The sequence below is a fragment of the Trachymyrmex cornetzi genome, unplaced genomic scaffold, assembly GCF_001594075.2.
Source record: "Trachymyrmex cornetzi isolate Tcor2-1 unplaced genomic scaffold, Tcor1.1 scaffold276, whole genome shotgun sequence".
NCBI classification, from domain to species: domain Eukaryota; kingdom Metazoa; phylum Arthropoda; class Insecta; order Hymenoptera; family Formicidae; genus Trachymyrmex; species Trachymyrmex cornetzi.
Window position 1 is genome coordinate 425,306 of NW_017297438.1, and position 26,577 is coordinate 451,882.

Consider the following 26,577-nt stretch of genomic DNA (forward strand, 5'->3'; position numbering starts at 1 on the left):
GTCGATAAAGCGCCGTTGATTTACGTCGATGCCTTATCGCGGAATTCCGTGGGCGGTGGCTGCTAAGAGAATGGAAACTCAAGCAGAACGACAACTCATCAATGACATCGAAATGATTTCGAAGTGAGCATTAAAAGTCATCTTTCGATCATTTACGACTCATTTTAACGTCACTTTATCGTGTCTTGTTCTGCTTGAGAATATATCGCTTGTATATAGCATTTCTCGAAATAGATGCATAAGCACGTGAAAGTTACAAGAGATTTGTCCTCTAGGTATGTTATAGAGAGTCTTTAATCAAAAACTGATCTCTAAACTGTGATCAGACTAGAGATTGAGATTGAGATTGGGTTACAATTTAACCAATCAAAGTAAAGTTCACTAAACTTAAGATTGATTTTCTCTTTCTTCTGACTGGTTAAATTCCAATCCAATCTCAATCAATCTCCAGTTTGATCACGGCTTAAAAGCTTGCTCATGTTCTAGCAAAATCCTACGTTCTAGAAAATATCGATGTGAATTCAACACTATGCGGTGTCTATATAATTCTCATCGTGTTGGAGTTAATATTAACACCGACATGATGTGAATTTAATAACATGAATTTTAAATTAATGCTATGGTGGTATCGACATAAACATCATGTGTTTTATGTAAACATCGCATATACACGGAGAGAATTTTCTCTTAGAATTTAACCTGAAAATCATGATAATAGTGGGACAACATAGTATTTCAAAGAATTGTATATGAGTTTCTTTAATTTACTAATATGTGTCATAATAAGATATGTAATATATTTTATTAATTTTACTAAAGGATTTAGTCGCTTATAATTTTACCATGTAACATAGTAATTGGTCGACTGTAATCGATATTTATCGGTTATTTTCGTTGTCGAGTGTGTCTCTAGCTACGCTAGAACTTACTTCAAAACACTTTACAATCTGCATTATAATTTTTACTACATCATTTATAAAAAGTCTCTTGTATATTTCAAAAAATCTATCGTTACTGATAATATTTCATTATTGTCAAATTGTCCTAAGCTTATTACCAAACATGATGAAATTTGTAATGAATTTTGCGGTAAAAAATAACAAAAAATTCTCTCCGTGTAGTGTTAAATTCACACCGATATTTTTTAGAATGTACGAGCGAGAATACATATTATCTCGTTTTGACTAATTATCCTAATGATTAGAAAATGTCGGATCAATTAAAAATGGCTCTTTTACTCTCTAAATTCTTTGGAATAGAATCTCACTCTAGAAATTTCACTTTAAAGTGAGATTCCATCCCAAAAAAATTTAGGGAGTATGAGTCTTTGATTAAAGAGTCTATAGTCTGTCTGGGAATTCAGGAAGTAATCTCGCTTCTTTGGCACTTCGGCCAGAACCTTCTCAAATCGCGTTAGAATGGCGATGTTATTATCTGCCTACGAATTCATAAAAATTCTCTTGGTTGGCATCGCGTCGCGAGGATCTGAATACTGAGAGCAGGCACGACAAGCTTCAGATAATCGAGTAATACCAGAAAGGTCGCCGTCACCTTCTCGTGAAGCCATATTCGCCATCTCCTGAAGAGGAGCTCCGGAAATGCGGATGACATATCACGTACTCGACGTCGTCGCGTCGCGAGTCGTCTCGCGAGATGATATCATCGTCGTCATCATCGGAGATTTCGAGGGAGCTGCGACTTTCGAAAAGGGAAAAAGAGCGACTAACGAGATGACACGGCGAAATACGCTCCGCGGATGACCCGAGGGACTCGAACTTTCGATTGCTCGTATCTCGTAACGAAGACAAACTGGGGATATTTTGTTACGCGAGTAATCCGAGAACGAACTTAACTTCCATCGCGCATCCGAATAGCGTTCGCAGCGAGAGAGCAATGCAGCTCCGAGCTTTGCGTCCGAGACTTCTTTAGACCGTGTCATCTTAAAGAGAAAAGAGTTTTACGAGCTGTTTCTTTCAAAAGAAATCGAGATTACGGTAGTCCGGAGGGAATCTACGATCGCACGATTCCCATGTTGAGTTTCAAGATTAATGATGCGATGGACATAGAGTTCAATGGTGGATCCGCGGAAAATCTTATATTTTTAATATTTCTAAAATGTTTAATTACAATTTTGATATTCCGAAAATATTTCTTTATTTAAGAAACTCCTAGATATAAAAATCATAGATTCCATTATATGATTCTTTGTTTACGTTAATATAATTTTAAATAAAACATTTTATGAATTATACATTAAAATAGTACTTTAATATTCTGTCTTTTTTTATTTGATCATAAACCTCATCAGGTAAAAAAATTTTTTCGTTGTACCTGACTTTCCTTGATAAATCACTTATTTTTTATAGCAAATTAAGACAATATATTTATCCCACGGTGAGGGTTGAAAAAATTTCAGTTGCGGCTTGCAAATGATCCCCTTTTGGCAAATTTCGGAATCCACCAACGATAGAGGTTAGTAACGGAGACACAAGGTAACTGGAGCAAGGGTTACCACTCCGCCGCAACTTGACGGTCGTCGTTAGACTAGTTCTCCGCACGATCTCGCATTCGTGTACTTTAATTAGTTTCCGGGAGTCTGCGGGCACCGTCGAAATCGCTACCGCAGCATATCCTCTGAAATTATAAACTGCAATCGGATTAACCCTGGTTTCTGAGCGTCTCTCCTGGTTCGTTTACAACGTAAATATCGCGCGCCGGACGCGGGTTCCGCTTTCCCATTTATAATCCCACGTATGACAGCATCCTTCAAACTCGATGAGCTGCAGAATCGTTGGGAAACGAGTTAATTACGCTACGCATATTTATCGACGCAATTAGTATATGCTATTTGGGAGGTATATAACATATATATATAATTCGGTCAGTTTCATTTATTATCCCGTAAATTATAAGTTTATTATAGGGGATATAAATATAAATGAGGCAAATTAAATAAATGAGGATAAATCGAATGTAAATTATTACAAAAATTTATCCGACTTCAAGTACATTTAATTTTAATTCGATTCCGATGCTAATTGTGAGTAGATAGAAATAGTCAATACAGATTTCAGAATATCACATTCTCTCTCTCTCTCTCTCTCTCTCTCTCTCTCTCTTTCTTTCAATTCGCGACGGAAATGTAAAACGGCAATTAGGCGATCGGCGATAATTTATTGCCGCCCGCACCGAGTGCACTTGCCATTCGTATCGAAGCGTAAATCACCGCTAATTTGCACGATGCGATTACGCCGGCGAGAATCAGTCGCCGGTACAAATTACATCTTCCATTCGTGCAGCATTGGTATGTGCATTATGCATTCGCGAGGCACATTCGCGTTCAAAACGGATTAAACACGCCCCGATCGAGATTGCTGAAACAGAATTCTCGGTCAGCGTTATCAGACATATCCGTATATCAGTACAGATCCAAATTGACATTGACGAATAGCTCAAAATAAAATTATAAATAAAACGACCCACTTTCTACGACATAAATTTTAAAACTTGTCGAGTGTTCTAGAGTAGAGATATCTCAATAAGAGTTTGAATACGAGAAAGCTACTTTTGATTGGTCCACTATATTTTAACAATTCCTGAGAGAGAGAAAGAGATAGACAGATAGATGTTTTTATTAATATTCAAGGAGTTAGTCCTCTAAAGATATAATAGATAAGCAAGAAAATGCGGGCAGAAAATTTGGTAATATAATGCAAAATTAAGATAATTATGTCAGATAACAGATAAGAGAGTATAAAAAATGTACAGCAAAAAGTAGCGAAAATAATGTAAACAGAAGGTTTAGTAATTAAACTAAAAAATAAGAAATAAAAATTAAAATAAAATAAATAAAAATATAAGTGAAAAAATAAAGAGCGAAAACTACGACAGAGAGAGAGAGAGAGAGAGAGAGAGAGAGAGAAAGAGTATAAAAAAATGTACAGCGAAAATAATGTAAACAGAAGGTTTAGTAACTAAACTAAAAAATAAGAAATAAAAATAAAAATAAAATAAATAAAAATATAAGTGAAAAAATAAAGGGCAAAAACTACGACAGAGAGAGAGAGAGAGAGAGAGAGAGAGAAATAGAACAGAGGAAGAAAGAAAAAGAAATAGTAAATGTATGTCTTTCTCTCTCGCAGATTTTTGTTAAAACAAAATAGTAAATGTATGTCTTTCTCTCTCGCAGATTTTTGTTAAAACTATTACTTTGCAGACAAAGTCTGTGGCTTATGTTTATAGACCTTATTGAAGGGGATCTCTATCTTAGGGTTCTCTTTCCTTTATTCTCTTTCCTCCTGCATTTTATGGGACTTGTGAAACGGTTCCATGGGACAGGTTTTAAGGGCAAGTAGACCAATGTCTCGAAACTTTGCCGAGCGTATATCGTAACGCGTGCAATGTGAATGCAGATGGACGTGCGGTCTCCCGGGCGCGCCACTGCGAATTCATGTTAACGCGAATTTACTACGGTTTGAGACGCTTTATCCCCATGATCTCTCCACTGCAGCAAGTGTTTCGAGCGCTTACGAATGTCACGAATGCAGAAAAGTCGATATCCGCACGTCGCACCGGATGCTCGATAGCTGGACTTTGCGCTTTACGTTTTGTGACTCGACTAATTAACGCGAAAAGCAACGTGTCTTAAAAGTCTCATTAAAATTTTCCAATAGCCAGATATTTCCTCGTTCTTTTGTTAAATTTAAAGTTTGAAGTGACTTGAATTACTTTCGTACTTACCAAAACTGAAGCGAAATGATGTAAAGGAAGCTATTGTTACATATTTGTTTGTATATTCTAGTAATTATTTTTATATTTTACTTCTCTCTCTCTATAATTTATCTTTTAAAATTGCAATCTAATAAGAGAAGAAAATTAGAGCAGAAATATATCTTTGATAAATTTTTAATTGATATTTTGTTAATGAAATATTAAGCAAGTTTTAATTAAAGACTTAGCATTGAAAGTTGAGGAACTGTAATGGTCAAGTTAAATCTTCTATCAGCGAAATAAAAAAAATTATTTTAAAAAAATCATATTTTTTATACATGACTCAAAGTTAATTATACTTTTCAACAGAAAAATTCATTTCAGAGACTTAATTATATTATCGAGATACAGTTAACGTAAAAAGATTTAAATTAATTAGGGAAGATTTTAATTAGGGAAAATAATTTTGAATTTTTGTGAACGAAAATTTATTTTAAATTCGTCCGAAAGTACATTTCCACTGTCTGGTCCGACTTCGCAATCATTTTTCTTTTTCGCGATCGGTCCTTCTTTTCTTTTTATTTATTCTCTGCCGTTTGTCTCGCGCGCGTGTTCGGAAACGTGTCACTCGATATTTTCTGTAGTGTTTTCGTAAAATAAGCCAAACACTTCTGTCCACTCATCCCTTTTTTCCACGTGGACTTTCAGGAAAGGCTCGAACAATGCGTACGTCCGGCTAACGCGACCTAATTTTGCTAATTAACTGGCCGTGGCACTCGATATCGTCGTCTGTCGAAAAAAAAGCCACTCGGGAACAATCAAAATAAATCTCCTGTATTTTGTTTGGCGCAAGAGGAAACGATACATAAATATCACAGACAAATGAGACGTCAGAAAAAAATATATAAATAATGTATCTATAATATGAACTTTGTTCGTGTAAATACTATTTTATTCTGATCAGTTGAATCGATTAGTCGACATCTCAACCTTTTCAAGATGTTTATTTTTTGAGAACATCTCGCATTTTTGGCGCAATATGTACGACCGCAATAAATACCACTACTTGAATTTTCTCAGTGACTGCAACAGCATTCCGCATTCCTCGATAAAACGCAGCTTCGAGGGCTTGCGAAGTCGCCCACGAAAGTTTTCCCTTGGAAAAACTTTCCAAGCGAGAAACTCGCGTGCACATTCTCGCCCGCGATGCAACCGAGCGTTCTTCAACTCTCACTCGGATTAGGTACTTGTAGCTTTAGATCCGCCAATACAGTTTCTTAATCACGGAGAGACCTGAGATCTTTGCGCAGTCCCTACCGATTAAAAAAAAAATCGAAGGAAGATTCGCAGAACATCTTTATTACCTAATTTATTGCCCCATTTATTCGCGCGTTGGAAAGAGAAAAGAAAAAAAAAATCTCGTTTCTCTTCTTCCTCTTCAAAGAGGAGCGTCTCCCGCGATCTCTCACGATGCGCCTCGTCTCTCTTGTCTTCGTCGGCGTGGAAAACGGGAGTTTCTGCAGTAAAGAGATAATGCCTGCCTTAGTTACACTTGGTACCTTCAGGATCTACCGTCATTTGCAGCCAGTGTAAACCGTGTGGAACACGCGCGCAGCTGCGAAGTTTGCGCGGGTTGACATACTGTGAATCATAAGTTTATATCCACAGGGGCTCATTGTGCGGTGAAGTTTAAGGCCGGGGTCCGACCGGATGGGGCTCTCCGGCTTTATCCTTTATTTTAATATATGTATAGGGTATGTGTTTGAACGTAAAAGTCATCAATAATAAGACTTTATTCTTGACGAGATTAGCCGGCGACCTTTCCCTCTATACATGAACCGCCGCGGTTTCGATTTAAGGGAAGGAATGGCCGAGGAGCGCCTTCTATGTAGGTTTCATTTACTACTATAATATTCCATACCATAGTATTCCATTTACTGCTATAAATCGAAAGATTAATATTTAATTTGAAAGGTAATTTAGTAGTAGGAATTTTGACTCAGGCGATATATCTATAGAAAATCAATTTTGTGTGCACGTGAGAAAGAGAGAGATTTCTAAACGAAGGCATCTAAAAATTTAACGACTTCGTTATATTATTTTTGACCACGTCAAAAGCGATGTAACAAAGTAATTCATTTCTTTAAGATCAAAAACTTAGCTTTAAAATTTAATATTAAATTTTCCTTTGTGATAAGGTGGAGCAGATGCAAGTCTATTTTACAGCGTCCAAATGCTGTTCGTTTCAGAGGAAAAGAAGCTTTGTGATATATTATTATTTACTTCTTTTTATCAATTTTATTACATTGACTGCGGAAAAAGCTGCTTTGCAACTGTTGTAAAATTCTTTAATATGATTGGTCTTGCTCGTATTATAGTTATTCAAAGCATCTAAATGTACGTACCAATCATATTAAATTTTCATCTAATCATTGACTACGTTCAGTAGAAAAAGTAGCTTTGCAATTATTGTAAGAGTCTCAAGACTATTTTTCCCGCTGAACGCAGGCATTGAAAATTGAGGGATTTTAGTGGATAAATGAAATTTTCTTCGTCACCGAAATTTCCTTATTATAGGAAGATTAATTAATTTTAAGAGATTGATGTTTTTCAAAATATGAATTTTCTGAGCTTCTTTCTGTCAGTAGAAATAATTTAATATTAGTACGAATGACGACAGCTGGAAGTGATAGGAGCAAAACGATGATAATGAGGAGTTTGCGTCTTATTCTTATTCCTCACACATCTCGGAGGTCGTCAGTTTTGTAAAAATATCGCGAAATGCGCGCACCGAGATGTTACGATAATGCGCGCCGACGGTAGATGCATTTTTACTGCTTGGCGTAAAGATATTTTTATTTGACCGTAAAAAAAACATTCTTATTGTACCATGTGAAAGCATGCACAAAAGTGGCAATCAAGAATTGAATACGAGAAGCGACAAAATGGAAGAATTTGAGTAGAAAATACTCGATTCCTATCTAAAGTTCAATAACGGACGAATTTGCGGGATCTTCCAACGTTGTATCAAATGTCTCGTTTATTAAATCTGAATTAGAGATTTACACTCGGGAAAACAGAATTCACTCGGGAAAATTAGGATTAGTGAAAGATCACGAGATACATCTGCCTCTATGTATCGCAACGCACATGTGGAATGTTCAAACGAGCCAAAAATTTTCTCGGCACTTTGAGAATTAACTGCAAGTCGCTCTCTTCAATTTTAATTCCGGTGAGAGCCACATTTGTTACGCCATGCTGTGTCCTCCTCTTTTCCCTTTCTCCTGCCCTTCACGTGCCCCATCTAAAGTACCGGCCATTGCAAATATACGAAATTCGCCGTCACTGACGAGTCACGGATGCGCTGCATTTTCTGTGCTGATGCATTCTACATGCGACGAGAGAGAGAGAGAGAGAGGGGGGGGGGGGGGGGAGGTGCGCTTTTCCGGCAAAGCATTTTTCCCTCAGGGAATCACACGTTCAGTAAGCTTTGCCAAGCATATAGATTTAAAATGCACTGAAAATTATGATGAATATACTCCTATCAACCGCTTGAAAGATATCGCGAATACCCCGTATCTTTCTAAATGGAGCCGCTGGAAACGTCGGAACCTAGTAAAGCGCATCCATCATTTCACGAAATGTTGTTCACCCAATTTTCCCTTCACCTATCCATCGCTCGTTTTTTTTTTTTTATGGTCGTGCGCAATTCAGAACGAAGGATCGTTCTCCTCTCCTCTCCTCTCATCTCATCTCATCTCCTCTCCGCTTCGCTCTGCGCGCGAGAAAAACTTTTCGTGCCGCTCGTCACGATGTCGCAGGACAAATCGAATCGTCGCGACGGAAAACTCGGCGAAACTCAATTTCCATCGGTGTGCTCCGTCGTCGGAAACATTCGACGCATGCGATCCTTCCGGCGACGGACGGGTGGATTCCTTTCGATCGCTGCTAGGAATTAAATTAATTCCTACTGAACTCCGCGTGTCCACCGCATCCCGTATACTTAATACCTACCCGCTCGCGGCGGTAAGAAAAACTTTCGTGATTTCTTAGCGTCGTCAGACTTCAAGGAGAAACCATTGAGTCCTCTCGAGTCGATTGCGAGTCGTGAACCGACACGCGAAAGTTGTAATCGAATTATCAATCGAGGCGAGATACACTCTTGGAATTAAAAGCCAAGGTTAAATTTGTTCTTTTCGTCTCCATTCTCACGTCGAGAATTTTTTATTCTCTCAAAGTTTTTTTGGCTCACGGAAAAAAAATTAACTGAGTGATTCAGCAAAGCTGTAATAATATTTATAACTATTAATAGAGGATTAAATATAACTATTAAGATATTTAATTATTGATAGAAGATATTTATAATTATCAATAGAAGATTTGATGAAGTTTTCAACAAAGAAATTATGTCGCTATTATAAGCAATTATCAGTATGCTAATTCAGCTAATTCTTTGCCATACAATGAAAAAATGTAACAAAATTTCTTTACTACAGCTGCAGTAAAAGCACATTTTAGCCAACATGTTTTCCTAAAAGTTTTCTATGTACTGAATTAATTTTCATAGAAAGTTATCTTTGCTGTATCAACCCATTTGGTGCGCTATTAAATATGATTATATAATCGCTAATTTAATTTAGCTGTACCACTTTGCTACTTTAACATAGAAAATTAGCTAGTCCATATATTATGGCTGTAGTTTCTAATTGTTTTAACAAATCTCTTTACCATGTTGGTTTGCCTCTCAATTCAAAAGGTGTTCACCCTCTACGCAGAGAAAGCGACTGTCGTTTTCATACGATGCAATATCGGTCGACAAAGAGCGGCATGCTCTTGCAAAGCCAGCTGATGCCTAATTATATTCGAGAGTGGCCCGTCTGGCGTCTTAATTATCGCGTGCTTTCACCCCATTCTGGTGGGCAACACCACCCTTGACGACACGAGTGGTGTCCGCGACTAATTGCATTACCAAGACGAATCACCGGAAGGCATCGTGCACCTCTAATTGAACCCGAGACCAGGAATTTTGAATTTCTCCGTTTGCCAGCCGTACAAACTCATTCCACGGTACTTCGAATAAGCCAGAATAAAGGGGCGGGGCATACTTACTACAAGAAGTAAAAAAAAGGATAAGAAGAGAAATGCAAGGGAGACTCCGTGCGATCGCGAAATAAGAATCCAATCGCGTCAATCTGTCTTCGTTTTCGCGACGGAGAAAGAAATTAAGGAAGGAGGCTATCTAACGGGTCGCCACTATTCATCCTTAGGGAGACTTTTGCCCTTCTATCTCCTTATTTCGAACGATACCCCCTGGATTCATCGACATTTTGTCGCTATTGTGTAACTTTCTTTAACTTTCTTACAAATTTACTCTGAAATATTTAAACGCAAAGAGAGATCCGCTTTCATCGAAAATAGTTTCTTTTAATCAATTTATTCTCGTCCAATATGAATTTCAATTGTTAATTGTCTTCATTTCCTTTGTTAGAGAATATGTAAATATATAACATGTTTGATGATTTAAATTCTTTTTCTCAGTGTGTTGATTTTCTCAATTAATTTAATCATTGCGATAACGCACGATGATACATCTAATCAGAACGCTTGCTCGCGTATGAGAAGATATCCTACGCTCTCTGAGATTTGATTTTCGAGAAAAATGATTGGCTACCTTCTCTTGTCAGTAGAAGGATAATGGATATTCTCAGTGGAACATCTTGGAGGACAATACGACTCCGGAAATTCACTCGCGACGTGAACCAACGCGACCGCAGGTGGTCAATTCATGTGCCAGTCACAGAACCTTCGTCCGACAATGTCCTGCCACTGAACATGGTCGGAGATTCCTATTCCGGAATCCCGTGAGCTTCCGTCTTCACCGAAGACCGTACATCGTAGATTCAGAAATTTAAACGTATACTCTGCAGAATTTTCGAGATTTTACCTATTTTTATATTCAAAGAGTCGAGCCAAACGGAAATTAAAGCCGCGCGAAGAAAGGAAATGGAAGTCAAAAGACGAGTAAATGTTAAATTAATTGATTAATGTCTTTGATGTTTAATAAACGTCCTATTTCTCCTCATTTTCCACGTCATCTCCTGCAGCGAAGGTTGCAGTGAAGATCATTGACGCACACTTATTCCGCGTACAAAATTCCCTTACTTCACGGATCCTACCTCATAAATACCTACATAAAACAGGAACATTTACCGATGCCGGATAAGGAGGGTAAAATTTTCCGTAAATATTTCCTTCCTGGCGACAGCCGAGCATCCCAGCTGTACGTCGCCCGAAAGGATTTTTCTTTTATTAAAGTTGCGCGACTCCGTCCTTTGAATAATACATCGCTTTCGTGTTTCCCTAAATTCGTCGGACCCACGAACACGACTTACGAACACGCCCACACGTAGGACACACGTGTGTGGACTCTGTTGCATCTTTGTTGTATTAAGTTTCCTGTAAAAGGCAGGAAAAGTGTAGGAGGTATGTTTATCGTTTGTGTTTGCGAGCCGAAACAGGCGATAATTGCGAAACTTCGTCTTTAAAGCTTTCGATCCAAAGTGATTCAGAGTGAAGGACGAAAGAAGGGATCGTGTGAGCGGTCCATTTTGATTAAAAAAAAGCTGGAGACAAAAGCGAGGAGTGTTAACAATGAGTTTGTTAACATAATCAACGACTATAAAAGCCAATTAATTGCAGACGTTAAATTTTCCGATTGGATATAACTCTTCCCGTATCGAATCACTGAAATTGATGCCACTGAAACTCTTGTCCATTAAAGTTGAAACTCGACGAGGGCTTTCTTAAAATCGTTATTGTTAATTGCATTTTCAACACGCCACGTCGTGGAAGCTCCCCTAATGGTTCGCGTAATTATTTCCTCGTATGTTGGCTATTTCATTTTAGAAGTCCTTTGATCGGGCTCGCTTCGCAATTAGAACCTTTCACGGACTGCTTTCGGATATTCTTCTGTTGCCTTCTTTAGGAATCGCTGCAAATCCGTCTCGAAACTGTTTCATGTCCGAAGATTCAGCACTGAAGGCTTAAAGACAGACGTAATTTGGTTGGATGTGGCGATAAAATTTGCGTACGAAAAACGGATATTCTTTTGAATTTCAACTCAATTAATGGGTTTTTCGCGATTTCAGCCTTTTGTGCAACTAATCGCGCGGGAAATTGATGATCTCAAGCAATGATGCGCAACCTGCGATTCGCCATCTGTGAATTCTTTGCGACTTGTCAGTTTATAGCCAAAAATATAAAATATTTTCTATTTTATATAGGTAAACAAAATAAATATTATGCGGCCCAAAAGATTTTACTTATTTCTAAAAATGGCTCTCTGAAAATGATCCTTTAAAAAGGTTGCGCATCACTGATCTCGAGAGTTGGATTTTAGAAAAAAATTGCATCGAGAGCGACAAGTCGCCTCTCGTTGGCTTGTCATAGCAGTGGATTGATGGAGAGCACAATTTTCAGACAGATTAGAGTACTTACAGACATGCTCGTCATCATTGTTGATGACTTCAATAGTGATAATATTGAGTGATTTAATGACTCTTATCACACTCTTATTAAATCGACATCTAATTAAGAAGTTAGTTTTGTTAGGGATAATTTTTTTTTTTTATTTAATTATTCTTATCACAGATTTCGATTAAATGTATGTCAAAATAAGAAATTACTTTTCTTGGAGTTTATATTAGATCCGTAATTGAATTCTTTTATTAACTATTCCTCAGGTTTCGATTAAATTTATGATAAAATATGTAAGGAATTAACTTTTTTGGAGATAGCTCATCGATATTTAATTAATTTTTATTTATTTTTATTTATACTATTCCTATCACAGACTCCTATTAAATTTATGTTAAAATAAGATCGCAATTTCGTAGGGAAATTAATTTTTTTATTTAGCTATATTTATGACGCATTTTCAATTAAGTTGACGTTAAATTTAAAAAACAGCTTTTTTATAGATAGATTTTTATAGAATCGATAATTATATTTTCCTTTTCTTCATCATAACTTCAAAGTAACATGTCTCGCAATTAGTTTCATATATCATAACAAGAATAAATTTCTCCTACCAGCGATCATTCGATATATTTCTCCTGACACATACAGCACGTGATTTCTCCCGGGGGGCAATTACATCAATTCGTGATGATCGGCTTTGTCCCGTGTCTCCTCCTCCTGTAGAAGTTCAAGTCGATCCGTCGCTCCCCCGTGAGAAAAAAATCCTATTCGACGTTGAACCTGCTGTGTATTGATTTCCTGTCAGGCTGCAATATAGCCGATCTATTGTGTACGCGATACTTGCACAACGTGTACACTCTCCCTGGCGTATACAATAGAATAATTTTATATTGCCATGAGATGCGGAGATTAATGTGGGATATCTTTGCCACAGGCGATTCGTATTCTCTCAGATATGTCTATACCTCTGATATTCCCAGGTTGCGTATGTAAAAAAATATTTTTTTCTCTCCGGAAACGATTCTCTCTCTCTCTCTCTCTCTCTCTCTCTGTTTTTCTGTCTCTGTTTGAATGGAATATTACGCGCGTAATGTACATCGAATATCGGGGATATTCTAGAATTATCTCTTGGTCACTTTTGTCCATTTTGAAGTTACGAGCGTTTCGCCTCGTTATCGCAACGTCATATTATTGAAAAATCCCGAAATGCATGTGCATCCACGCGTTTTGAATACACAAGCGAGTATCCAGTTTGTAATTAATGCATCAGCATGCACGAGCGAGGGAAAATTCGAAGCATGGAAAGGACAAATGGACGACGCAAAATTACGAAAGAGAGAAAAGAATATTTTGGCAGAAGTTTGATAAGCTATAGAACTAGAGAATTAAATATATAGAGAATCTTAGATTTTAAGATTGGCACTAGATTATTAAGATCTTTCTAAAATGCCTATTATTCTAAAATGCCAACATTATTAAATTGTTTGTCAATTTAATTTGTAATATTACCACTTTAATTTTGTTAGAAGTTAGTTTTAGGGTTTGATACGAGTCTATAAATTCACATCGAATTATTTATGAACTAAAAGTCCAACTTTTGACCATTTAGGGCTTTTATTTCCTATTTATTGTATATTCACATTATGGATTTTAAAGATACTTTATTTAATATTTTTTAGATAATCTTATCTTAATTTAGGGAGATTTTACTGTAAGTGATGGAGCTATATTTGAAGTGATGGAGGAAACGCAACGCCATTTTGCTATTTTTGATCTAAAAATAATATCGTCATATTTGTGAGATTTGACCATTTATTGTGCAGGAATCTTGCACGATTCGCATGCATGTTGCAGTTCCGGTTATAAATTACGCGGTCTCGTCTGGCGCAAAAAATATAATATACCGATCGAAAGGGTCGATGCCTGGGATGTCGGTAGCGCCGGGCCGAGATGGGGGATTCATCAGACAGGCAGGGTTGCAATCTTTTTGATCCTCTTTCTGTTGCAGTTGTGTGCGGCGTCGGCGCGGATGTGGCGTACCATCGACACGTCATGGGGCTTTACGTTACGTGAGGATAATTCAACATGCGTATACCGTAATTCAATTCACGCATTATCAGCCCTCTGATCTGCAGCGATCCTCGCGTCGACATTTGCGCAAAAGAGAGACCGGAGAGACCGTTCGCTGTCCGTGGGACAGAAGTGAATCGAGAGGAGGCGAGCAAGATCAACCCGCGATGATTGAACTTCCTAACGACATATACATATTTCTGGACCAAGCATTTATATTATTACTTCAAGAATAACTTAAAAATCAATATTAAGAATCTTTATTTCAGACCGCATATATGAGAACACAATCAATACTAGAAATTAAATGCCTATAACGATCGAAGCTGGATCTTTAATACTTAAATAATTCAATGTGGAATTAATAAATATACTATATATGTACTTACATATATATCATATTTGTAGTCTTTTGAACTGCGCGCCGAAATCTTTTTCCGGACTATATAAAATATTAAAAAATTAAATTTTTCAGAAAAGGGGAAAAGCTATTTTTCAAACAGAAAATTATTGACTAATCAAATAACGTCAGCGAAAATATGTTCTTAGAAACATGATCAAATGTCATTTCTGTTCATTTTCGTTCCACTTAACTTCTAAGAAGCAATCTTTCCAGAGTTGGATGATTTTGATATCCTATAAAATTGTAACACATCCGGGATAAATCATAAAAATAATGTAACTCGAAATATCACAGTTTATATTTACCTTGATCAGCTAAAATGACAAAGTTCAAAATTCAACAACAATTTCTTTGATCACTTCTCTTAATTCTAAATGTTTTCAATAAAAAAGACTTATCTTCTTTTTATTTATAAAACCGATACAATTCAAAATATATTACATTTGTAGAAAGTATTATAAAAACCTTAAAAATAACATAAATGCTATTTGATGAACAAATTATGAAGTTAAGAAAGAAATTTGCTTTTAATGATTGATAATAAATAAACTTTACTTTATTCACACACACACACACGCACACACACACACATTCGTGGTAATAAAATTGAACATCACATTTTTAAGTTGTCATTTATGAAGTAAAGGAACAGTATGGTTTTCCCTAGAAAGCGAGAAGCGACAGAAGTGATATTTCATGAAGTTTTCACAGAAGAGGTCCTTAAATGAAGGAGGGACATTCGGCAGTTTTAGACAATCCGCGACGAGAATAATTGAAACTTTTGAATCTCAAATTATTATGCACGTTATGTGTACTTTTCTCTTTTTTTCCAATGGCGCTGTGGTTATTTAAAGATATGTTATTATTATTTTACGCTAGAGGTAGAACGCTTGGTCTAGTACTAGTTATATATGTCGTTGGAACCCTCGAAGCCGAGGCTTCTTTCATTTAAACGGGGCAACGTCCGATTTTATGGGCAGAGATTTTTCCCGTCTATTCCTCTTAATTCACCGTTTTCTCGCTGGGACGATTAATATCTGTCCCCTTTGCCGAAGACGGCGGATTTGTCGTCATTTGTTCGACGACTGTTGCTCGCGACGCGACTGTATTTCGAAATTGTTAAACTCGTCCGAAAGGCGTCTACTGCTAACGAATGCTTCCTTCCCGCACAGAACAATCGTTTATCTGACCCAGAACTATGTTCGACGTTGAAAAATACTGAGTCGCAATTGCTGACGTTTCGTGAAGTTTTCACAAAAGGTCTGTGAATGAAGGGACATCCGGCAGCTTTCAGACAATCTGTGACGAGAATAATTGAAACTTTTGAATCCCACCGCAAAACTTATTACGGGCGAGTTATTTCCTCGCGTTTTTTTGCTGTGTAAACAACAAAATATTTACGTAGGTATATGGAAATTATTGATTGGACAAAATAAAGTAATATTCTGGTTTTAACTAAACGTGAGAGGCTGAACATGAGAATCTAATTTATACGCAACGTTACTCCTCATTACTCGTGGATTATTATGCTTTGCGTAATTTCAACCGCGACTTTTTACCTACACTGAAAGAAAAGATTGGTTGCTGCAACAATTTAGATAGTAAAATATGGCATAGCATTTTTATATGGCTGCAGCAACCAGTTGTTGGTTGTAACAGCAAATTTTTAGTTGCGTCAGCCTATCAAAATCGTATACTGACGTTGCGGATAGGCTAACACAACTAAAAATTTGCTGCTTACAACCAAAAACTGGTTGCTGCAGCCATATAAAAATGCTATGCCATATTTTACTATCTAAATTGTTGCAGCAACCAATCTTTTTTTTCAGTGTACGATTCCTGGATAAAATCCATTTCATTGGACGCTAGCACGTAATTAACGATGAACGACGCTTGAAAATCTTTCCGATCATCTTTTGCTCGTCGGGTAATCTACTTTCGATTCCTCCCCGAGAGATCTAATTTGGGGCTGATTTGATTATTGGTAACGGAAGTGCGATGTCGAAGCAAGATTATTTTTAAGACATAAATGTAATATTTGTTCGACCATGGAGAAAATGGAAAAGTTGACAGATCACAATTGATACCTATATTGGCTCATACATGTATTAGAATATCAACTTTTTTACCTTACAACTTTTTTAATAGGATTTAGCGTTCTCCTTCGCTCGCACACTTTAAAGGTTCTCATTACTTACTTTAGAACTACAGAATATTCTAGCCACAACTCCGCAGTTTTATGGTTCCCACAATAAAGTAAAATAATTTTAAGAAGAAAAATATTTCGCACGATGCACGATCAATAGAATTATAAATAAAAGTTTCGCGTCCCCAATTCTTTATAGCAGGTCGTCTAAAATCGACTCAATTAAATAATCACATCTTTATTTATTGACAATGACACGTTTGCAACACATTGCACTGAAAAAATCTACTGAATTAAAAAAGATATTTATTGAAATAGTTCTAAGTAAATATTTAAATATAAATACATTTTTATTTGATATAAGAATCGTTAATTTGATTTAACTGTTCATTTTTTTATTTTGAATAATAATTTTAGATTCCGGATGTAATTTTCTGAAAATAAATGTTTAGTTAGTACCATTCAAAGAAATGTATATTAAGATTTAATATTTTTTAAATATGGGTTTTAACTGCAAAAATTATATTGGATGCAATTGCGATGCACAAGAGAGCGATAGCATTAGATTAGACATTCCCTCGCGTAGCCACGTTTCACCGAGGCGCGTGCAATGAGCAACAAAGCGAGACGCGCAAAAAAATAAAAATATCCCAGCCCGTTGCAATTTTTCTCAGGCATTATCCAACCGCGCGGCGCCACGGAGAATCTCGCAGAGTGGAAATTGAGAGAGATGTCTTACATTTTTTACGCGGTTCTATGTTGTTCTATGTTGCGCGCTTTTAATCATTGATCACGCGCGGCTATGCGAGAGGAAGAACCCGATTTTTTTGGGACCAAGTCACCCTTATATCATTGAGAGCCATTGCGACAAAGTCGAATCACGTTCCCGCCATACAGATGGATATAAACACTGAAATAAAATACTTTTCAGAATTGTTCTTTTATTTATACTTTCATTTACTATTACGAGAAACAGCTGCACATGGTGTGCATTTTTGTAGGGATTGTAAACTTGATGCTGCTCTCTTCTTAATTGCATCCGATATATCCTAATTTCTAAATTCACACGTTGTCTAAAAGACCTTTATGATGTCTCTTAAATATCTTTTAGACATCTCCCAAAGATGTCTTTATCCCAAGGAATACATTTTATTTTAGTTAAAATGACATATAATTAAAAGTTAATATAACGATTTTTTATTACAAGATTTGACGGGGCCATAAAAAAAATGTTCACAAAACTAACAGTAAATTTTTCGATACAATTCAACTCGATAGACACACGATGGATAGCGGGAAGTGATGCCGTTGCACACTTCCAGAAAACTTTCACTGAACTTTGTGTGACTAGTGCACAGTGATCTTTTTGTCATTCAGTAGCAACAAAGAGATGACTATGTCGTCGACATCGATTTTTCGCCAGAAAATGTTTGAATCGAAATGAAGTTATTTTGATTTTCTGTTGATTTTCGTGTGTTTCTTGGGAGGATGACTTTATGAGGTCTTTTAGACACGCAAATTGTCTGGGTAGAGCAAGCCCGCAGCATACGTACCACCGACGGCACGTGAAGTTTTATGTCATATTTGGTCTCTCCAGAGCCTTGTCTGTTAATTCTCCTGTCTTTTCGATTGTAGGGCGGCGTCGGGTGTAATCTTCTTCCTTGAGGTGACTTGGGCCATCACGCTATTCGTGCAGCTCTGCGTCAGGTACGTTTATAAACGAATTTAATTTCAGTAATTTTTAACATTTGGAATAAAGTATATTCTAAAATCTTATTTATCTTTACTTGATCAATAGACAGATTTATTTATCGGCTGGTATAAAATAATTATGTATTTAAAAAATATATATAAGTTAAGGGATTAGATTTTAATAAGTTTCTCGGAGTAATGAATATATAAACGTAACGCGAATACTGTGACTTTGCAAATTGTCCGAAATTGGTCCGTGCATGTATATCGGGGGAGCGATAAGCTCAGCGAACAACGAGGTTGAGAAGGCCCCAGGGAATTGCCGTTCGAGGTCCGAACAGGATAACACGGAAAAGAAGCGGCAAAGCCAGCCCAGCAATTACCAAGCAGGTCGGAAGTTCGCCCCAGTTTTCCCCGCATTTTCCGACAAGAGGAGCAGCGAGGCAAGTTCCGGTGGACTACCAGATAACTACATAGATAACGCTTCACGATCCGAAGGGATGGTGGTGAAGCGCAGCCGGTAGTCATCTTTAAACCAGATAAATGCGTCACACAAGCTAGACGATGAAGACAGAAACTTTCTCGCGTCTTCGAATTTAATTGCGGAGATGTACCAAATCAATTAACAAACTGGTTACTCCATTCCCGTGTATGCCACACGTTTTCACAATAATTTAGTTTATCGAGATTTCTTAAGTTGTACTGTATATTTTTTGTGTTTTATACACGCAAAGAATAATTTTATTGAAGTATCTAAGAATTTAGTTACATACAGATCTGAAAATAATATTGTTGGACTATCAAAATTATTATATATGTATCATAATGTCAAATTATATCCAACTTGAGTTATTTTTAATCATTTCTATAGATTGCCACTTAATAATTTAATTTAACTAAAATAATAGAGTTAAAGAAAATATATTAAATTTGACTTGTGAACTTAGTTTATTATTTAGTATATATATTATTAATATATATGAACGCGTTGTTTACTTTGAAATTAATCACAGAAATGGATTTACATTTCGACATACATATATGGAAGTAAAAAATAAAAGAAATTAGGTTCCTTCTATATCTAACAATGTAGGATGTTCAAGCATAATGAGCAATACTGCAAAAAGCTTCCATTGATATTCTAACAATCAACTTGATTAGCGTCCTACATAATTTTTTGACGCTCTAACGAAATTATATTTTCAAATCTGTCGCAGCTAAATTTTTAGATACTTTGGCAATATCGTCCTTTCCGCATATATTTATTGATAATTAGCATATTAATAAAAATTTTGTTAAGTCTTTCGGTAAACGTGACCTTAATTGTCGCGCGGACGACGGGCTTATAGTTTTTGTCACCTAAGCTCATATCGACCAGTGTGCGGTATGGTGGCCAATGGAACGACAACGTCGCCAGCATTCTTCGCAAGCTAGTGGGAGGAAGTAAAAGAAGTTCTGCGAGGTCTACGGTTTTATCGAGTAACTTAACTTAGCGCTCCATCCGGAATCGACGCTGCTGCGGAAGTTTATGTCCTTGACGACGGTGCCATTAAAACTGCTGGTCGGAGCGATCGATCACTCGGATCTACGTGGAGATGATCGAACGGCTAAGGGAAGAGATAACGTCGCTTCTCGTAGAAAAACGGATTTCCAACGAAGACATCTTCTTTTATATCTGCTCATCACGCAGGGATGAAAGCCCGTCGGATCACCCTTTCTTTTTCTGTTTCTTTCAATGCAGATAATCCAATTAAAAATATTACAATTAATTGTTAAAGGAGTACTGAGAAAGATGAATGTTTCTCTCAATCAATTGATCTTGTCGATTTTCTCGATTATTTTTAAAGAATACCGGGAAGATTTGTCCTCGCATTAAGGTTCGCATGCTGTGCAAAGTCGATTTTCTTTTTTTTATTGCAAGCTGACGAGTTTTAAATCTACAACGACGGCTAATTTCCTAAATTAATAATAGCTCCGGAACGCGCGCGATAATTATATCTCCGCGGAAATTTTGCCGATAATCTCGGACTCGGGTAAATCGCTTCCCGGCAATTTTCTTCTCGATACAGTTACCACGGCGATTTCCGCTAAATTACGCGGTGAACGCAATTGCCACCGCGCGCTTTAGCGTAACATATTTCAATTAGACAAATATTTTTATTCATGTATTACGTGAGCCGAGAAAATATACAAAGATTATAACGTAAAGCTGGTCGTTGCATTTTTGTAGAATACCGTACAAATTGAGGTATTATTTTAACGCGAGATTTCTTTTGTATATTTGGGATTAAACTTGTTAATCTCATAAAAAGCGTACTCGACGAGAGTATTCGACGCTGAAAGTTGTATCGATAGAAAAGTCGTCTTACTACTCCGTTTTAAGACGGAGACTCAAGTGGGAAATGACGGAGCCGTAATCAGGAATATAAACGTTGATTGCTCGCGAATTCAGCGAAAAGTGTCGTTTTCGAGAGTTCTGTTTATCGAATGCAAATCGGGCAAATCTTCTAATTTTACGAACATCAGATAACATATAAATACTTTTACAAACATTTGTAAATACGCTTACGAGTGTATCGAATATTGGAAAAACGTCTCGTTCACTCTCAAATTGATTCGATTTTCAACATGCAATTAGATCCAATTAAAATAAAATTTCGCAATAATGAAATAATTTTGAATAATAAATAACAGTAAAATTAAGATAAAATTAATGAGAGTCAGCGCGGAAGTAGGTGCGCACAAATATTAATTCATATAAATTCATATAAAGTCCATTATAATACATGATGTCAACTTTATTATAAATTCTAGTTGAACGTTTCAACTTTCTGAGAATACTTGTAATTTTGCTAAAGAGGATTCCAAAGAGAATTGAAACGTTCAACAAGAATTTGTAATAAAGTTGACATCATGTATTATAATAGAATAATTTATATGAATTAATATTTGTACTCACCCACTTCCGCACTGACTCTTATTAGCCTTAATTTTACTGTTATTTATTATTTTAAAGATTGAGAGTCCGACTTTAATTATTTAGAAATAATTTTGTTTAAAAAGCTTATTTATTATTAATTTAATTTACAAGTAAAAAATTTCAGATATATCAAATTATTCAATTTGCTTAAATTCTTTAAAACGTTGTTCTAGAAAATAATCCTTTTAATCTTGCAAACTCAGAAATCCTTCTCTTTTTACGGAAAAAAAAACAGTACACGTTTTGATGGTTTATTTTCGCAGAAACGAGGATTCTCTTTGTTCGCGTTGCTGGTTTAGCGTCCTAGTGGCTACGCGAGGCTGGCGAAGAGCGTTGTTTTATCTACCGTTGTCCTGCATCTTAGCGTGGCGACCCAATAAACTTTGGCTATCCTACGTTGCGGGTAAGTACGACAGAGTTTATTTCCGTGAACCTCTGACAGATAGAATGTGTTTGCAGCCGGCCTGTTGGCGGTACTGTCCTTACTGCATATTGCATCGAGCGCGCTAGAACGACGAGATCCTTGTCAATCGAACACTGGTACCGACTCGGTAGGTGAGAGCCTCTTGAACTCCAGACAGGAGAATTACGATCGTTTCGAGGAAGTTCTGGTGAGTATTCTCAAGATCGGCAATCGAAAAATCTCGTAAGAAGATCGCGAATTAATTTTCTCTTGGTTCTCTTTTTCATAAAATATCGATCTAGTACACACACACACACATACATACACATATATACTTTTTTCGATTACTCCTATCCATCATTGTCTGTTTTGAGGTGACGGAGGTTCTCGATGACGGCGTGTCAGGACCAGGACGCTGTCCCGGGGACAGCGATGGCGAGATATGACACGAACGACGGTCCTCCTGGGCTAGTGAATCCGATGAGGATAGCGAGCCTGAACAGAGGACGTGTCAAATCGCCACACTGTCTTAGTCCTTGATGGATTTCGACTTGATATCGTCATGTATCAAGAGAGGTCAATTGAGCACCCGATTCAACTTGCGGCAAGAACGAACGCGAGAAGTGTGCGAGGCCGAAATAATGCCTTCTAAAATAGTAAATTGAGGGAGGAGATTTCAAAGAAATCATCATGGGAGATTCAGACAAGATGAGAGAGAGAGAGAGAGAGAGAGAGAGAGAGAGAGTAATTTATTGAACAATACAATAAAAAGAAGGGCTACGAGTTTTTCTCTTTATTATATTGTTTTTTAATTTATTGAGCCATAATACTATATATATATATTTTTTAATTTATTGAGCCATAATACTATATATATATATTTTTTAATTTATTGATTTACAAATCTGCGAAAGAAAAAAATACGATGCGACGTATCGCATCGCTTTGCGTGAAAGAATGTATGTGAAGAAGTGAATATTTTTCTTAGATAGACACTTGTTAGTTACATATAATTTTCTATTAGGTGTTGAACTTAATTCCTGCCGCTCGCTTAATTTAAAACAATGTTCCACACCTTTAAAAAATCTAAAAAAAAATTTTTTTAATGTAATATGCTAAAAAGTGTGTCAAACTTTTTAGCATATTACATTACAAAAATTTTTTTTTAGATTTTTTAAAGGTGTGGAATATTGTTTTAAATTAAGCGAGCGACAGGAATTAAGTTCAACACCTAATATAAGTTGTCTGTTAGGAAACAATAGATATTATATAATATATAATTGCATGACGTACAAAACAGACGTATTTCATTATAAAATCATTCGATATGGTATATTAAACTGTCACTATTCATATATACAATTGCTAATAAATACTTTTTAAAAGTGTTCTACGTAGAATTTATTTCAATAGAAAAGTCATGATGAGAAATAAAATTTTATTTTTTATCTAAAAAAACAGGGTTCTTACAAATTTTATTATATGTATGTAATACTATCGCAAGAAATTCCGATAAAAAGGATTTGTAAGAAAAACAAGTAAAGTATGCTTAACTGGTTATAGTTATGACATTTTAAAAATCCTGCACTCTTCTAATAACAGAACAGACTTTGATCGGTATTCATTGTCGATTTTCATATAAAAAAAATTCTTATATGTATAAGATTATTTTAAAAATCATCTTAAAATGTTATAAATCAGTCACCGAATTGTATTAGCATCTTAAAAAACTTAACACGGTCTTAAAATAAGAACCAACTATGTATACTGACTTCTATATTTCATTGCTTTTTTTATATTTTTAATAGGAATTACGTAATACACGATAATGAAAAGATAGAAAACTATGCATTGACAAAAGAGCGTAAAGAGAAAATTAATTACAGATAACCTCTAAATTGTATCTTTACAAAAAATAAATAAGGTTTAAACAAGATTTAGCGAATTATTTTGTTATGATATATTTTAACACATAGAAACTCTAAATGCGATTTCAACGTCGATCAATTTTTCAAATTGTTTATTTCAATAGTAGAGCCAAAGATTAATTATATCATAGAAAAGGTATAATATTATATATATGTATAATATAATATTATATATATGTATATATAATATAATATTATAATTTTGTATAATAAGAAAAATACATAAACAATCTGAAATTTAAAATATTCCGTCGGAATACTTTTTTTTATAATACTTCAGTAGCACTGCGGTCAATCTATTTAATTTATATAATGACAAGCTGTATAGCTATTCCTAATAAACATATTTATTTACTAAACAATGTACTGCACTTGCTACAACAGATTAATAAAAACATGTTGCAAGTTATCAATTGTCACATCAATAAAAGTATCATTTTAATAAATGCATGTGGTAATTATTTCCATTCTAGTATATCCTATTATTTCAAAAGACTATTTGAGTTATTATAATGGAATTTTCTATAAAGAAATTAATTTTTTATCATAGTTCATGTGTGTCCTTATTTTTATAGATATATACATGTCATAAATACACGTGCCTGTGTGAGATTCTTGTAAAATTTTTTACTTAGAAGAAATGCTAAGAGGAATTGCTTGTTTATCGGTAGAATATTTTTTTGTGCATATAATGATTTATTGTTGTAGCGTTTACAAATGATTTTTTTCAGCAAAGATTCATAAATAAGCTTTATTTATCTTCGTTAGTATACAGATATTAATTTTTGTTACATTTTGCTGTTTATAGCTATTAATAAGAGATTATTTTATGGATACCGATTTTACCGATATGGATAAAGTATACAATGCTATGTCTGACGTTTTATTAATAACAAAATACATATTTCTGAATTTTTTATCATTTTGATTAAAAAATCTTTAGATACGTGTTTTCGACATCTTATTCTTTACGTCGTCCAGAAGTTTCACAAAGATCGGATTGCCACCTAAACGATCAATTTCGGTTCTCATCTTTTTTTCCAATTCATCAAGTACATCTTTTGCGTACTTAAATGAACCGTAACTCTCTAATACTTTAACGCAGTAACGTTTTACTTCAATATTTTTCGATCGTTGTCTTAAAAGATCTTGAATTATTGTTAAGGATTTTAATATTATCTAAAAATTTTGTTATAAAAATTTTCAAAATAAAGATTGTTTACCATTTAATTTTTTTATTGTCTACTTAATACGAAATATATTCCTTAGTATGTACTTATTTCATATTAAATGTTATATGTTTGATAAAGGATACTTATTATTTTCTGATCGTCAGGATTGTTTCTAAGCGCATGAATAATTAGGAAACTCATTTTTCCTTCGGTCAAATCATCGCAATAACTGTTCTCGTTAGTATCCTGTAATAACAATAAATTTTGTTAAATTTGGTTCAAGTAATTAAATTAAATTATTGGTTACCTTATCGTGATGTAAATTGCTATAATCGTCATATATCTGGCGATACAATGCCATAGTACTTGCTAGCGACAAGACGTCTTCTTCAAAAGTAGAAAATAGTTTCATTAATTTTATCACCAGTATGACTAGCCAACCACTCTCTATAAAATTAATTAATATTTAAATTATACATATATATGTAATACGATTCGTATATAACAGAAGCTTACAAAAGCAAAAATATTTACTTCTTAATGCTAAAATATTGTAATCTTTTTCTGTTGGGCAGATGAAATTTTCCTTCCAATATATATCCATTCCTTGACCTCTATAGAATTCCATCATCTGTTCAATGAAAATTTTAACTGCCTGTTAAGATATAAAAATATATAATTGAAACAAAAAATGTATAATCAAAATATATAATCAAAATTACAAAGAAGTGTTATCGGTTGGCACGGTAAAAAGTGTAATTTTATAACGAGAATTATATTTTAATAATTTATTTCATGATATATATATTTATGCGAAAAAAGTCGTACAACATTAAAATAGACCGGACGTTCAGAATTAAGTTTTAATCATCTTCAATAGATAAGAAACGAATAAAGATTGGAATTGACTCAATGATTCTACATCTTATTTATGCATGCAGAAAAAGGAATATCTATTTCACCTTTTGATTTCTATTATAACATATCAAGAAAGTAAATCACATTCAATTTTCCAAAGTTTTACACAAACATAATACAACTACTTATTACCATGGGATGTAAATTAATAAGTTTTTCACAAATAATAAATTGTAAATAATTTGCAGCGTTTATTGAGTTGTGAAGTCCATAAATAGAATGGGCTACGGGAAAACCATTTCGCATAATGGCCTCATCTTGAATATCATCGAATCTATCAAGGAACAAAAACTTTATAAATCTATAAAAATATACTCAAATTAATCTTTCCAATTAGTAGAGGGGCTGTATTATCTTTCTTGATTTATTTACGTTAAAAATAAGTTTAATAAGAGAAAAGGTAAGACCAGAAATATAACAGCAGGTTGTAACAGCAAAATAATAATTGATATGGAAGATCAAGACTTATATAAAAAAATTATTTTAATTTTTTATATAAATCATTGTTAAAACATGTTATATCCCCGCAAGAAGAATGATATAAATTTTTTGAATTTTGTATTATGGGCGGAGATCGTTGGCTAAATGCGTTGGCTTTCAGGAAAAGTGATACATGTTAAATTCAAATACTTCCTAAAGAAAAATAATACAAGGAAAAGTTTTAAAAGTAACATCA

General features: G+C 35.1%; 2 protein-coding genes across 3 annotated transcripts in view; one reads left to right on the forward strand and one right to left on the reverse strand.

Annotated features, from left to right (window-relative positions):
- LOC108762073 (uncharacterized) overlaps positions 1–22,622 on the forward strand; it is a 29,825-nt gene extending 7,203 nt beyond the window's left edge. For both annotated transcript variants that reach the window (XM_018508878.1, XM_018508879.1), the window contains exons 3-7: positions 14,198–14,258; positions 18,444–18,515; positions 21,744–21,883; positions 21,940–22,091; positions 22,258–22,622. In XM_018508878.1, the coding sequence (XP_018364380.1) occupies positions 14,198–14,258; positions 18,444–18,515; positions 21,744–21,883; positions 21,940–22,091; positions 22,258–22,329 (497 nt within the window). In that variant the 3' untranslated portion in view covers positions 22,330–22,622. The remainder of the gene's footprint in view (positions 1–14,197; positions 14,259–18,443; positions 18,516–21,743; positions 21,884–21,939; positions 22,092–22,257) is intronic.
- Positions 22,623–24,750: 2,128 nt separating this feature from the next.
- qm (geranylgeranyl pyrophosphate synthase quemao) lies at positions 24,751–26,175 on the reverse strand (the record flags this gene model as incomplete). Its single annotated transcript, XM_018508865.1, has 5 exons — positions 24,751–24,959; positions 25,127–25,229; positions 25,291–25,430; positions 25,518–25,638; positions 26,034–26,175. Coding segments are annotated over 5 exons (715 nt in total), but the record flags the coding sequence as incomplete, so codon positions are not given.
- Between the last annotated feature and the right edge of the window lie 402 nt (positions 26,176–26,577).